Genomic DNA, 14,166 nt, shown 5'->3' with positions numbered 1-14,166 from the left:
AAGGGGAAACTTGGACAGTTGCGGGGGGGGGGGGGCAGGAAGCTCAGGGACCAGGGCGGCAGCTATTGGCCAGAGGGTGGTCAGAGATAAGGCATCAGAGATGTTGCCAGCTTTGCATTTATTCCTTCCTTTCTTTCTTGAACCTGTGGCCAGTGAATTTCCACCTATTTCTCCCTCTCTCAGAAACCCCCAGGCAGGAGCAGGTCTCTGACTCCAGGAAGAATAAAAAGTATACTTGGTTTCTACTTTTCTCCTCTCTCAGTCCCAGGAGGGTGGTCGCTATATTTTGGCATCCCTGGCTGGGTACTTGGCCTAGCCTGCAGCTGGGACCCCTGCGAACAAGCCAAACTTGCAGTTTACTGCAGTAACCTGCTGGATAAACAGAAGATTTCTACAAGGATCACTCCTGGAGGCTTGAGGGGACAATATGGGATATTGAAGACTGAACCTGGCCAGTGTGTACAATGGCAAAAGATCCCAGTTCTGTGACAAAGTTAGGGGACGTAATGAGGGGGCAGGAGACATTTGAGGAGGCAAAAGGCACCATATTCAATGCCTGACAGACGAGTCCCAGTCCATGAAGAAATTTTCCGGAGTTTACTAAAGATGCCGCAAGTGGCGTTTGGGCTGTGATTTCTTGATTCTACGGGGTGGACAGACAGACGGACACGCACAGGGCCCCCATTGAGTGTCTTCATCGGTGGTCCTCGCTGGTGGCGCACCATTTCCGAGGACGACGTCATTCCTTGCCTTACACAGAGACCCACACGAGAGGGTGCCAGGAGTTTTGGGGTCCTGATCTCCACACTGCGGAGCTGAGGTGACTTCCGAGGTTTCCTTCCTTGCAGCCAGCAGTGGCCCGACCCATTGACCCCCAAGCAGGCAGGGGCAGAGGCCAGTTGGACCCCACTCCAAGAGTCACTGTGAACAATGCGTGGACAGCAGCAACAAGGGTGGGGAGCGGCTGGCATCCGCGAGATGCCAACCGGACCTTTAGCCTCATCCCCCTGAGGTTGGGCCCCGGCGTCCCGGTCTCCAGGCACAGGAGCCCCCGCCTTCACCCGACAGCGGGTTGTAACCTAGGGAAGAACAGACCAGAGAATTGGGGTGCTGGGAACCCAGCACTAAAACCTGCAGCTCATGCCTGAATGTGGCTTCACATGTGGCTGCTCACAAATATGTTTTTTTGTTTTGTTTTATATTTTTGGGCCACACCCGGCAGTGCTAAGGGATCACTCCTGGCTCTGTGTTCAGAGATTTCTAACTCTTGTTAGGCTCAAGGGACCCTATGGAATGCCAAGGATCGAACCTGGTCAGCTGTGAATAAGGCAAATGCCTTCCCCACTATGCTATCGCCCTGACCCACACAGATGTGTGTCACGTCAGAAAGAATAAACTTCCAAACCAAAGCAGGGGCAAGAGAGCACAGGGGGTAAGCACCAACCACATCCCACATCCTGGCACCGCTAGGAGTGGTGATCCCTGACCTGGTTGGATTCTTGGACACTGTATGGGAGTTGTGTGCAGGGGCTTCAGTATGACTCCCACCCACGACCTCAGTGTGTCTGCTCAGACTCTCACAGGACCACTAGAAGGGCAGTCCTGACCCCCTTGGGGGTTACCCCACAAGAACCAACAAGCCCACATGGGCTCAGTCAGCCAGTCCGGCCTTTCCTGACAGGCTGGAGCAGGGAGGTCATGGGCACCGGGGGATACAAAGTATGGGGGAGGAGAGGACAATACCTGTACCTGCTCCTGGCATTGCTGTGGAGCTGACACAGGCTGGGTTGAGAACAGACACAGCCCAGCTGGGCTCTCCTGGGGGACCTGCCGAGGCCTGCCTGTTGGCTACTTACCCCCACTCCGCAAAGGCTTCCGGTCTGACCTCCGTTTTGGGGGGCCTGAGGACGCTGACGAATCGTCTCCTTCCTAGGGGGCACAAAGGGGCTCCAGTGACTTGTCCTGGAAACCTGGGCCATGCCCATCCCCTTTCTGGCAGGCCTCCCCACCTCGGCCATACCCACCCCAGTCCAGATCCGGCCCTGGCACGCACCTGTTGATGGCTGGCAGCCTTGCGGCTCCTGCCTTCCTGCATGTTGTCCCACTGCGCAATCTTCTGCCGCCTCTTTTCTTCCTCCAGCTATGGGCCAAGTCCAGGTCCAAACCCGTTATCCCAGTCTGCTCCCCTCACGGGTGAGCCAAGGCCCTTCGCCAAGGGGACTGCCCCCTCAGCACAGCCTGGCACTAAGCCCCTTCCTCCCCCCACCCCCATGCCCTTCACAGGGCAGACCAGGACCTACAGCGGGCACAGGGCAGGTGGCCGCCAATCTGCTCTTCTCACACACAGGGGCACGAGAGCCCACACCCCTTTCTGACTCCCGGAGACTCAAGCTACCCACCGCTCGCCCCCGTTTCCACCCCCACCCCTCCGCTCTCCAGCACCTGCTTGAGTTTCTCCTTGTGCTTCTCCACCTGCAAGTTGAGCTCTTCCTGCATGCGCAGCCGAGCAGCCGCTAAGGCCTCCTGACGTTTCACCACCGTGTCAGGCTCTGGGACGAGGTACAAGCCAGGGATGAGGAGGCAGCACCAGGTACTAGCACACACATATCTCAGCTCAGAGACTCAGTCCCCTTGAGACCAGACAGGAGCTCCCCAGTCTCCACCCAACTCCTCCCTAACACCCACCTTCAGAATAATGCCAGGAGACCACTGGTGTTTGTTTTTGAGTTTGTTTGGTTTGGGGCCACCGAGAAGTGCTAAGGGAGCCCTCCTTGTGGAGTTCAGGGATTCCTACAGGGTGCTGCTGGGCATTAAACCCCAGCAAATGCCCTCCCATCTGTCTTTGCCGAATCATGACTGACCAGACTAGACCAGAGAGGGAGAGATTTGGACAAGAGAGAGGGCTCAGAGTTCGAAGGGAACAATGCACACATATGATGTGGGAACCTTAGGTCCAATCCTGGCACCTCCAATGAGTGACCTTTGAGCGCTGCCCAGAAACAAAACAAAAAAAGAGGAAGGTAAAAGTTGGGGGGTGTTTTGCCTACTCCTATTCCTATTGCTTATTCCTAGAAAGCCCTTGCCAGCAGCCGTAGAAATCAGGGTCCTTTTGCACATCTTTATCTGGTTTACAAATCACAGCCAATTTCTGGGGACTTGTGGACAAAGTAATTGTACGTGGGTTCTGCCTTATTTTTCTTAATGTTCTTTGACTGTAAGTTCAATATTTAGGCATCAGCAAGGGGATTTCTTCTGAGAACTCTGTTTATAGGCAATTGTCCTTTCACTGTAACTTTACCTTGTCCTCTTTGCATCATTGTTCTCATAATTAAAAATAAAAAATTAAAAAAAAAAGGGGGGGGGCTTTTTGTGGCCACACCTGGCTGTGCTCAGGACTGACTCCTACCTCTACAATCAGGAATTACTCCTGGTTGTGGTCGGGGGTTGGGGTGGGGGACCATATGGGATTGAACCTTGGTCGACCAGGCATAAGACAACCTCAAACCAGGTAAAATTCTCCCAACACTTGACACACTAACCCAACCTACAAAGGAGGGGTGGCCCAATGGCTGAGATTCAGAGATTCACAATGGCAGATAGAGCTTTTTTTTTTTTTTTTTGGTTTTTGGGCCACACCCGGCATTGCTCAGGGGTTACTCCTGGCTGTCTGCTCAGAAATAGCTCCTGTCAGGCACGGGGGACCATATGGGACACCAGGATTCGAACCAACCACCTTTGGTCCTGGATCGGCTGCTTGCAAGGCAAAGGCCGCTGTGCTATCTCTCCGGGCCCCAGATAGAGCTTTTAAGATTTAAAAGCAGGGGCCGGGCGGTGGCGCTGGAGGTAAGGTGCCTGCCTTGCCTGCGCTAGCCTAGGACGGACCGCGGTTCGATCCCCCGGTGTCCCATATGGTCCCCCAAGAAGCCAGGAGCAACTTCTGAGCGCATAGCCAGAAGTAACCCCTGAGCATCACAGGGTGTGGCCCCCCCCCCCCAAAAAAAAAAAGATTTAAAAGCAAAACAAGGTGGGAAAAAGTACAGACATTTTGGGGTTTACCTTGCAACTGGCTGACCCCCAGATCATTCCTGGTACCACCTAAGGGCCCATTGAATACCGCCAGGAGTGATTCCTGAGCACAGAGCTAGGAATAAAACCCTGAGCACTTCCGGGTATGTCCCCCCCAAAGCCAAAACCATTCAACTGGGACCAGAGTGGTAACTCAGTGGTAGGGCATTTGCCTTGCACAAGGATGACCGGGGACAGACTCTGGTTTGATCCCCAGCCTCCCATAGGGTTTCCTGGGCCTGCCAGGAGTGATTTCTGAATGCAGAGCCGCCAGGAGTAACCTCAGAGCGCCTCCGGGTGTGGCCCAAAACCAACAAATACAAACCATTCAACTCGGTAAAAGGCAATGGGACCAGAGAAATAATTTAAGAGGGTAGAGAGAGAGGAGGGGGGAGAGAGGGAGAGGGAGGAGAAGAATGAAGGGAGGGGGAGAGGAAGAGAGGAAGAGAGAGGGAGAGGGGGAGAGAGGGAGAAAGAGACAGAGACACCCTCTGAACCAGTCCAATCAGGAGCCGATTACCCCTCCCTGTCCCATAGGAGTTGGGGTGTGTGTCTGTCTGTCTGTCTCGTGTGTGTGTGTGTGTGTGGGGGGGGGCGCGCGTCCCATGGGAGTCGGGGTGTGTGTGTGTGTGTGTGTGTGTGTCTGTCTGGAGGGAGGCACTGACCCACGTCGGCGGCGGCCGCTCGGTCCAGCCTCGTCTGCCGCAGGGCCCGAAAGCGCGGGGCGAGCTTCTGGGCTAGCGCGTAGAGCAGCACGCAGGCGACCACCAGGTACCAGCCGTAGGCGGCCAGCAGGGAGCCCACTGCGGGGGGAGAGAGAAGAAACGAGGCGGTCGGGCTGAGGAGGGGAGAGGAGGACCACAGAGGCTGCCAAGGCCCCACCAGCCTGCGGGGGGCGGGCACCTGCGCATCCCTGCATCCCTGGAGCATCCCTGCATCCCTCCCCGCAGCATCAGGACCACGGGAACCCGGAAGAGCCCCCCCACGGGACAATCTGCGCATGCGCGGCAGCACCGGCGGCGGCCGAGCCCACCGAGCCCGGAAGCCAGCGGCGCTGAGCCCGCCCGCGCTCCCTCCCGCACCCCGCGCCCGCGCCCGCGCCCACGCACCCGAGGCGTGCAGGAAACGCAGCCCGTCGCTCTCCAGGGCCGGCCGCGCCGCCAGCAGCTCCCCCTCCGCCTCCATGGCCGCCGGTGCGCGCCGCCGCGTCAGCACCGCTTCCGACTTCCGGCTCCCGCCCCGCCCCTTCCGGGCGCGTGGCGGGCCGCAGCCAATCGCGGAGCGAACGGCCCGCCAATGGCAGGGAAGGAAGGGGGCGGGCCCCCGATAAGGGGCGGGGTTACAGGGGTCACAGGGTCACGGGGCGTGGCCACGCAGGGACGATGACAATGCCTCTTGCTTGTTACAGGCTTTTGGGTCACAGGCAGTCATGGAATACTCTGGGGTCACTCCTGCTGCTCAGGGGACCCTATGGGATGCCGGGGGGTCTGAACCCAGGGGTGGGCCGCGTGCAAGGAAGACGCCCTCCCCGCTGTGCTGTCGCTTTGGCCCCGAATTCCCACTTTCTTGCCATTGTTTTTTCTCTCACTTGCTGACATCTTGCATCAACATTGAACTCAAAGGGCAATCACTTGGGGTTGCAAATTTTGCAAGACTGTTGGCTTTGAATGTCTTGTGTGGAAACACGGATAAACCAGTCAGATGACCCAGGGTGCCTGGCTTGGGCAGGTTACACTGAGCATTTGAGGTGCAGCCCATTGGATCATACGGAGCCGTTCACACTCAAATCGTGTTTTGAGAAGTAGTCCTTTGAGCTACCTCCTCAGCATCTAGAAATATTATCTTTGTCTCTTTAATTAAAATGCTTTGATTGGCCCAGGGCTGGAGCAATAGCAGGGAAGGCGTTTGAATTGCTTGCCAACTACCTGGGTTCAATCTCTGACATCCCATATGATCCCCTGAGCCAGCCAGGAGTGATCCCTGAGCTCAGAGCCCTATCTGGGTGCGGCGGAAAAACAAAACAAAAACATTGCATTGGCCTGGGATGTGGCTCGATGGCAAAACATCTGCCTTGTATGAGGCCCGAGGTTCAACCCCTAAACAAAAAGCACCAGAGGGCCTAGAGATGGCACCTCCCAGGTTTAAGGCTCATGCTTTGCTTGTGGTTGACCTGCCTGGATCTCGGAGACTACATGACCTCTCTAGCATCACCTACATAGACCTGGAGGATCCCAGTACTGTGTACGACCTTGAAGGTTCCAGATCACTACCAGCCGGGATTGCTCCCTGAATCCTCGGCGGGGCCCAAGTAGCAGCCCATTGTCAGGTCCTGGTATGTGAACTGGTGAGTGGCCCCAGAGAACTACTGTCAAATCCCTGCTGGAAGCTCATTGGTTTTTTGGGGGGTTGGTGATTAGAGCTCAAGACTGACTCTTGGCTCCCTGCTCAGCTTTCACTCCCGCATTGGCCTCATGAAAGATAAGGACCTTCCCTCCCCCCCCCCCATTGTACTCTCTCCAGGCCCTCAATGGCTTCCAAGCCACAGGCACATCTAGCAAAGTTTTAAGGTAACTACTCAGGTACTAAGTGCCAAAACAGGCCAAAGGTAAGAACAGTAGCATGCCTAGCACTGACCAGGCCTAGGGTCACGCTGTAACCCTGCCGATGTGTCCCAGTTGGACAGCACAGATTCTCACTTGGGACCACCTGGCAGTGCTCAGGAATCAGTTTTTTGTATTTTTTCTTTTTTTTTTTTTTTGGGTCATACCCGGCAGCGCTCAGAGGTTACTCCTGGCTCTACGCTCAGAAACCGCTCCTGGCAGGCTCGGGGGACCATACGGGATGCCGGGATTCGAACCACTGTCCTTCTTCGTCTAAGGCAAACGCCCTACCACTGTGCTATCTCTCCAGCCCCTCAAGAATCAAACCTGGGTCTGCCTTATGTGATGCAAGTACTCTCCCCATTGTGCTACTGCTCTGGTCCAGGGCAGCAATATTTTGTCCCCAAAACCCTTCTCGGTGACAGGGAGATCTTGTACTGCCAACAGTGTTATCTGGGGCTGCTCCTAATGCAAGCAATGCTTTCTTATTCCCTTTGGGCCATAAGATGCTGAGGAAGGAACCTGTCCCCCACCCCTTCCCCACTCCAGGAAAGCTGAGGCTCCAGCCCTCAGGCGTCTCGGGAAGTACCTGTTACTCTTCACGCAGAAAGAATGTACCAGAAGCCTTCTTACTGCTCAGCACGCACAGCGTTGGGACCATTTTCAGTTTTATTAAGAAATCTCAATGCCATTTAGTTTTACATGGGACCAGGAACCTGACCCAGAAATGCCCCCGAAACTGGAACACATCCTGCAGGTCACAGCAGGCGACCCCTGAGTGAAATGAAGACAGTCTTGGCGAGTCGAGCCTATCCACATACCACCAGGCACTGCTGGCAGAGACCTGCTCCAAGCCGGTCCCCGGGGGGCGCAGACACTCTTCACGACCCATTTGCCACTGTGTCTTCCTCCATCTCCTCCTCACCGTCATCCGCAGGGCCTGAGGGAATAGAAAGAAACCCCCCATGTCAGTCAACCTTGGAGACCCGCTGAGATGGCTCCACCGAATGAAAAGAAATAGGTTCATAAATAGCTTCTGCGATTTTGTCTGCTTGAGGGCTACAAATAGCTCTGCTCCTAAAATCACTCTTGGTGGTGCTAGGGTACTGGATGCTAGGGGTGGAACCAGGGTTCGCTGTTGTGTGGCTAGAAAATTTTTTTCTGCTGCAAATGCAAATTTATTACCTAAATTTCTTTTCTGTTTTTTTGGCCACACCCAGTGACTCATGGGTTACTCCTGGCTATGCACTCAGAAATCGTCCCTGGCTTGGGGGACAATATGGGACACTGTGAGATTGAATCACGGTTCAGTCTGTCCTAGGCTAGCGCGGGCAAGGCAGATGTCTTACTGCTGTGACACTGCTCCAGCTCTTTATTACCTAAATTTCTAACTCTAAGTTGCTAATGGGAGCATGGACTGCTCTGCTGAAAGCACCATTTCCTCAACTGAACACTGCACCCTCCCCTTGGGTACCGCAATACCAGAAACAGTGCACCATGGGCCATCTTCAGCGAGGGCACCTCCAAGTTGCTGCCCTGGGACCCCAGTGCTGAGCTTTAGCCTCAGTTTCTCCAGGGGGCCTTGTCCTAGAAGAGCTCCCCAGCCAAAGGTGCCCAATTCAGGGACCCGCAAGGCCCCGTGGCCATCACTCCCTGCCTCCACACCAGGACACCATCTTTCTCAAGTCTCATGACAAAGAAGAAACGGGGCAGAACTGGGAGCCCCTGATGGCCTGGCTCTGGGCCCATACTCCCTCCCGAACAATACAAACAGTCGTGCTTATAGGTGTCCAATGGTCCTTTGAACTCCACCTTAAACAAAGCCAAAGGAAGGTTCCCTCCACCATCACCCCATCTGCACCCCTAGACTCCAGGAGGGTACATCAGCTATAAGTCCTTCATCTCCACTGTGGGTTAAAAGAGTTCTTGGCACGACAACTGCCCTGAGGCCTGGAAAGGCTTTCCATGTGGCCCCTGGGATCCCAGGGCGGACGTCACAGCACCCAAATGCCTCCTGACCTGCTCGGCGGTCCCTGCCGGGGATCTGTCCAGCCTGCAACAGGCCCTTCAGCCGTTCCACTTCAGCCAGGGTGGATGCGTTGGCAATAGCATTCTGCAAGGAAACATGGAGCTACCTCAGACCTCTGGGTTCAGCGCCGACACCCTGGAAATCCCACTTGGCACCCTGCCCATTCCCAAGGTGGGGGGGAAGCCAACGGCCCAATGGCCTGCAATCTGGACAACAGATCAGAGGATTGTCTGTCTCTCTCAACAGATCAGAGGATTGTGTGTCTGTCTCGCTGTCTGTCTGTCTGTCTCTCTTTCACTCATTTTGGGATCTGGTTTCACCCCTGCACCCTGCAGCTCCCTGCCTACCCCCGTTACCTTAATGGCCTCCACATCTCCCGGCGAGGGCCCCCCTTTCTTCTTGTCCGTCAGCAGACCGGCCCCAGGGTTAAACCTGGGAAGGACAGGGAAAGAGGCAGCTGTCACATCCTGAATCAGGAAACTGCTTCTCTTTTGCTTTCAAAAAGCTTTGAAAGCAAGGGAACAAGTGTAGTATCTTTTCTTTGTTAACACTGATACAGGCCTCTCCTTCAGAAGCACCGCCAGAGCAGGCTCCTGAGCAGGCATCGAAAGGGCCAGGGCTGCCCGACGCTGCTTCTGAAGGGGCAGTGGGCGAGGCCGGACCCTGGGGCTTACGTTTTGCTCCTCCTGGCAATATCCTTTGCAAGCTGCGCACCCCGCTTGCCCTTGAACATTTTCTCTGCTTCCTGACGCTCCTACAGCGACACCACACACAGGGTTAAAGGCAGTCGGCAGCACGCCCGAGCACCCCTTAGACACCCCAAAGCCAGCCTCCTGCTCCGTCTTCTGGTCTAGGGGGCAGGTGCTCCCCAAGCAGCGATCTGGGGGAGATGGGGTCGGCCCCACCGAGCTATGACTGGCGGCCAAGTGGGCCAGACGGTTCAGTACAGCGGACAGAGGAGCTGGAAGGGGCCCACCAGGGTCCCCTAGCAGCCAGTGCCTGGGAGGCTGAAGCGTCTTCCCACGTCCCTTCTTGCAGAGAGACGTACCCAGCCAGGGCTCCTCTCCAAAGCCCCTTTCAAACTAAGAAGCCCCAGGAGCCAACCCCTCTCCCCAGAAAACCTCGTTTCTTCTTTTCTTTTTCCCTCTCTTAGTTCCAAGAAGTTTGCAAGAACGAATTAAAAAAGCAAAGGAGGGGCCAGAGAGATGGCATAGAGGTAAGGCATTTGCCTTGCATGCAGAAGGACGGTGGTTTGAACCCCAGCATCCCATATGGTCCCCTGAGCCTGCCAGGAGCGATTTCTGAGCATAGAGCCAGAAGTAACCCCTGAGCACTGCCAGGTGTGACCCAAAAACCAAAAACCAAAAAAAAAAGGCAAAGGAACAGAGGGGTCTGGAGTGATAACACAGTGGAGAGTGGGTTTGCCTCGCAGGTAGTCAACCCAAGTTTGATCCCCGGCATCCCGTAGGGTCACCTGAGCCTGCCAGGAGTGATACCTGAGCGTAGAACCAGGGGTAACCCCTGAGCACCGCTGGGTGTGGCCCAAAAATATAAACAAAGCAAAAGAAAAGACTATAGGAACACACCCCTCCCAGTATAGGAAACACTTCTAACAATCAGAGAAAGGGGGCTTCTCCACCCATCTGGGGACTATGCCTCTGACCCTCCCTTCCCACTCCCAGCCCGACAACCCCCCAGCTTCATTCCAATCAACACATGCCCCAACCCCGCCCCCCCCAGCCCAGAGCCCCACACGCAGCCGAATCCAAGCCAGGGTCCCGCTTACTTTCAGCTTGACCTTCTGGAAGTCCAGGACTCGGACCTGGGGGACCTTGTAGATGACATAGAGCCGGTAGTGCTTCTTGTTGGTCACAGGGTTCCGGAGGATGCTGGGGGAGTGGGGTGGCAGGTGACGGAAGGCGCCCAGAGAGCCAGGGACATGAGATGGAGCATGTGTGGGGCCCCCAACAAACCCTCTTACCTGAGATAAGTGAGTGATTTCAGTGTGGCCAAGGGGTCCAGATCACCCTGTGAGGCACAGAAGCCAGTGCTAAGGTGAGATGGGGTGCTGCTGGGCAAGGGACACCTATACGTTTGTTTTTTAGGTTCTATGTGGTGGTGGAGATCAGATGGGGGGTGGGAAGCAGTGTGCAAGGCCAGCACCTTCCCTTCCCTGATGTCATATGGCTCTGGCCCCAAGGCCCCCCTTTGACCTGTTTTCTTTGCTCCCCCGTGCCTGCCAGGAGCTATTTCTGAGCAGACAGCCAGGAGTAGCCCCTGAACACTGCCGGTGTGGCCCAAAAACAAAACAAAACAAAACAAAATTCATTCCAAATGAGTGAGTCGGGAAATCAAGTTGAGCTTCAGGACCGGCACTTTCCTTGCCTTGGGTTCACTCTCTGACACCCCATGGGGTCCACTGAACCCTACCAGTAGTAATTCCTGAGCACAGAGTCATGAGCCAGCCCTGAGCATCACTGGATATGGCCCCGAACCAAATACAAACCAAGGTGCGCTCCTATGAATGCGCCCCTCTGGCCCCCAAAACTGACAACCGGGATGACAACTTCAATGAGGATCTGCTTTTGCATGTGGCTACAGCTGACAAGGGCTCAAGCCTGGGCAGAAGTAGGACTAAGCCCCGGCACTGCCAGAAGACTTGGAGAGAAACCCCTCAAAATTAAGATCCTCCCCAGAGAGAAAAGGTGTTTATGACATATGTTCTAACGGCTCCAACCGAGACTGGACAGAAGAAGGGAAAGGTAGAGACAATGGATGAGGAGCGAAATGTGCGGGCAGCTCCGTTGCCCTCTGACCCCACATACGCTCCCCTTGGTCCCACTTACCAACTCCACGAGGCTGTTGTTGGTGAGAATGAGCTCAGTGAGGCAGGGCAGGGCCTGATCGAGCCCCTCAGCGATACGGCTTAAATGCAAACACAAGGGCAGTCATAAAGTAAATGATTTGGTGGGGGTGGGGAGTATCTTGGGGCTTATCCCAGCTATGTGTAATGGAATCCAACCAGGCTTGGTAAATGCAGAGCATGTGTCTTTCCTCCTGTACTATCTTATCTCTCTGGCCCCATATGTTTGTTTCATAAATGACCATTACAGAAATCCAAAGCAATACAAAGCACCCTGCTTTTCTATCTATCCAGACAAACGAATGCCTTTTTTGCAGGGGGGTTGAATCACACCCAGATATGCAGGACTTATTCCTGATAGTGCTGGCAGGAAGTTGAACCAGCAATGGCAAGCGCCTTCTTAAGCCCTGTACTAACTCTGCAGCCCATAAACATGATTTCTGAAGAGACTAAGTAGGAAAATCAGAGCCAAGTCAGTGCCCAGCCACCACAGGGGTGTCAGAGAAAGCAGGTCGGACTATGGCAGTACAGGGACCACCGAGTATCCACCTCACAGACACGCACCAGATTCTGTTGTTGTTCACCAGCAAGGTTTTGAGTCTTCTCAACAGAGGAAAACCGTCCAGTTTCCGGATTTCATTATCAGAAAAGTCAATGGCATCAAACTGGTCTAAAGTGGCGCCCAGATTCTCGATGACGGGGATTTTATAGCCTGAAAACAGAAGAGCTGATTAGAAAAAGCCTACAAGCAGAAGATTAAAACTGTAATGAATGGGACTTCAGAGACTTGAGTCTCTCTGGCTTTCATTCCTTCGTTTTAAGACTGACCTTGCGCCAGGCCATACCAGGGCCCTGAAGATGTTCCTCTGGACACCAACTTCAGACACTCCCACCCAGTTCCCACTTGCCGCAGACCGTTAGAAGCAAGGGTCTGAATGAGCAGTGAGCTCAGGGCGCATGTCCTCCTGTACTATTTATCTCTGGCCCCATTTGTTTCATAAATGACCATTATAGAAATCCAAAGCAATCCAAAGCTTTTCTATCTATCCAGACAAACGAATAAATCCTTTTTTTTTTTTTTTTTGCAGAAGGTGGGGCCTTGAATCTCACCCAGAGGTGCAGAGGCTTATTCCTGATAGTGCTGGCAGGAAGTTGAACCAGCATGGTAAGCTCTTTAAGCCCTGTCCTAACTCTGCAGCCCATAAACGTGGTTTCTTTTTTGTTTGTTTGTTTGTTTGTTTTGTTTTTGGGCCACACCCGGAAATGCTCAGGGATTCCTCCTGGCTCTACTCGGCTCAGATATCGCTCCTGGCAGACTCAGGGAACCACACGGGATGCCGGGATTTGAACCACCGTCCTTCTGCATGCAAAGCAAACAACCTACCTCCATGCCGGCCCTAGGCAAGGGCTTTCTTAAACCCTGTCCTACCTCTGCAGCCCATAAACGTGCTCTCTATGCAGACCAAACTAAGACTAATTTAGGGACGGCTACCAAACCTGCCCCTTCTGATCACAACGCTCCCCATTCCCTCTGCCTGTCTGCCCAGCTCCTGGGGCAGCAGCTCCCCTAGCCGCCCACCCAGATGCAAAGGGCAGGGGGTGACAGCTAGCTAGCTAACGGTCCTCGGGTGGCTCTGGAAACCTCCAAGCAGGGCGGAGGAACGGATGCAATTGCACAGCAAGGGTTCCAGCATCAGGGTAGCAGTCAGGGCTGGTGGGGGGGTCCTTAGGCCGAAGCTGTGGGACCCCCGGGAGCAGGAGGAGGTGGCGGGGGGTTCGTGCTTCCCAGGCAACCCCAGGCAGGACGAGGCCTAGGTTGCAGGCCCAGGTTGCGGCCCTGCGGGCGATAGGGCTCGGGGGGCTCCACCGGGCCTCACCCCGCAGGTCCAGCTCGCGGTCCCGCACGGCGTTGGTGTACTGCGCCGCCTGCTCGATCAGCTCCGCCGTCAGCTTCACCATCCTGGCCCCGCTGCTGCCACCACGCCGCCCGCACCGCCACTAGCACCTCCACCTCCAGCGCGCGCCTGCCCGACCTTCTTCCCGGCGTGCCCCGCGTGCCCTATTGACCTTTTTCCCGGCGTGCCTCGCGCATCTTTCCGACCTCCTTCCCGGCCTGCCCCGCGCGCCCTCCCGACCTCTTTCCCGGCGTGCCCCGCGCGGCTTCCTGACCTCCTTCCCGGCTTGCCCCGCGCGCCTTTCCGACCTCTTTCCCGGCATACCCCGCGCGCAGCTCCGTTCTTTTCGGCGGGCCCCGCTTGCCTAGAAGGTCCCGCCCACAAGAAACGCCAATCACAGCAGCCCTGCGCATCTGCGCGCGCAGCAACCGGAAGCAACGCCCACGTCCCCGCGCACGCGCACGCGCACGCGCACGCGTGTTCTCGGCTCCAAGCGGCTTTTTTTTTTTTTCTTCCCCCCTCCCGGGCTCCACTTGACAGAAGCTGGAGCTATGCTCTGGCTGTCAGCTGTTTTTTTTGGTGTTTTTTTGTTGTTTTGGTTTTTTTGCTTTCTTATTTTTGGGTTTTTGGTTTTTGGGTCACACTGGAGGTGCTCAGGAGTTATTCCTGGCTCTGTGCTCAGAAATCATTCCTGGCAAGCATGAGGGACCCTAT

The 14,166-nt window shown here is 55.3% G+C and overlaps 2 protein-coding genes across 2 annotated transcripts; both read right to left on the bottom strand.

The window, feature by feature from the left end:
* Positions 1 to 824: 824 nt before the first annotated feature.
* SELENOS (selenoprotein S) lies at positions 825 to 5,282 on the bottom strand. The gene is made up of 6 exons (XM_049782714.1): positions 5,175 to 5,282; positions 4,731 to 4,868; positions 2,443 to 2,549; positions 2,054 to 2,140; positions 1,857 to 1,929; positions 825 to 1,079 (listed from the first exon to the last, which is right to left on the bottom strand). The coding sequence occupies exons 1-6, from the start codon at positions 5,248 to 5,250 to the stop codon at positions 1,000 to 1,002; spliced, it is 561 nt and encodes a 186-aa protein (XP_049638671.1). The 5' UTR covers positions 5,251 to 5,282; the 3' UTR covers positions 825 to 999.
* Positions 5,283 to 7,418: 2,136 nt separating this feature from the next.
* SNRPA1 (small nuclear ribonucleoprotein polypeptide A') lies at positions 7,419 to 13,595 on the bottom strand. Its single transcript, XM_049782709.1, has 9 exons — positions 13,435 to 13,595; positions 12,122 to 12,269; positions 11,541 to 11,619; positions 10,676 to 10,722; positions 10,481 to 10,583; positions 9,369 to 9,448; positions 9,051 to 9,126; positions 8,685 to 8,778; positions 7,419 to 7,605 (listed from the first exon to the last, which is right to left on the bottom strand). Exons 1-9 carry the CDS (start codon positions 13,514 to 13,516, stop codon positions 7,547 to 7,549), a joined length of 768 nt encoding a protein of 255 aa, XP_049638666.1. The 5' UTR covers positions 13,517 to 13,595; the 3' UTR covers positions 7,419 to 7,546.
* Positions 13,596 to 14,166: the final 571 nt, after the last annotated feature.

Source organism: Suncus etruscus, chromosome 11 (genome assembly GCF_024139225.1).
Source record: "Suncus etruscus isolate mSunEtr1 chromosome 11, mSunEtr1.pri.cur, whole genome shotgun sequence".
NCBI lineage: Eukaryota > Metazoa > Chordata > Mammalia > Eulipotyphla > Soricidae > Suncus > Suncus etruscus.
This window is presented reverse-complemented; position numbering and strand designations above follow the sequence as displayed.

What these genes read in the sequence shown, in the direction of transcription:
- SELENOS (XM_049782714.1), bottom strand. Translation starts at nt 5,250, where the DNA reads ATGGAGGCGGAGGGGGAGCTGCTGGCGGCGCGGCCGGCCCTGGAGAGC. An exon ending in AGGCTGCCAGCCATCAACAG is followed by an intron (nt 1,930 to 2,053) that starts GTGCGTGCCAGG and finishes TGTGCCCCCTAG; the next exon opens with GAAGGAGACGATTCGTCAGC. An exon ending in GAAGCCTTTGCGGAGTGGGG is followed by an intron (nt 1,080 to 1,856) that starts GTAAGTAGCCAA and finishes GTTCTTCCCTAG; the next exon opens with GTTACAACCCGCTGTCGGGT.
- SNRPA1 (XM_049782709.1), bottom strand. Translation starts at nt 13,516, where the DNA reads ATGGTGAAGCTGACGGCGGAGCTGATCGAGCAGGCGGCGCAGTACACC. An exon ending in TCCAGAAGGTCAAGCTGAAA is followed by an intron (nt 9,449 to 10,480) that starts GTAAGCGGGACC and finishes GTGTCGCTGTAG; the next exon opens with GAGCGTCAGGAAGCAGAGAA. An exon ending in CGGCAGGGACCGCCGAGCAG is followed by an intron (nt 7,606 to 8,684) that starts GTCAGGAGGCAT and finishes CTATTCCCTCAG; the next exon opens with GCCCTGCGGATGACGGTGAG.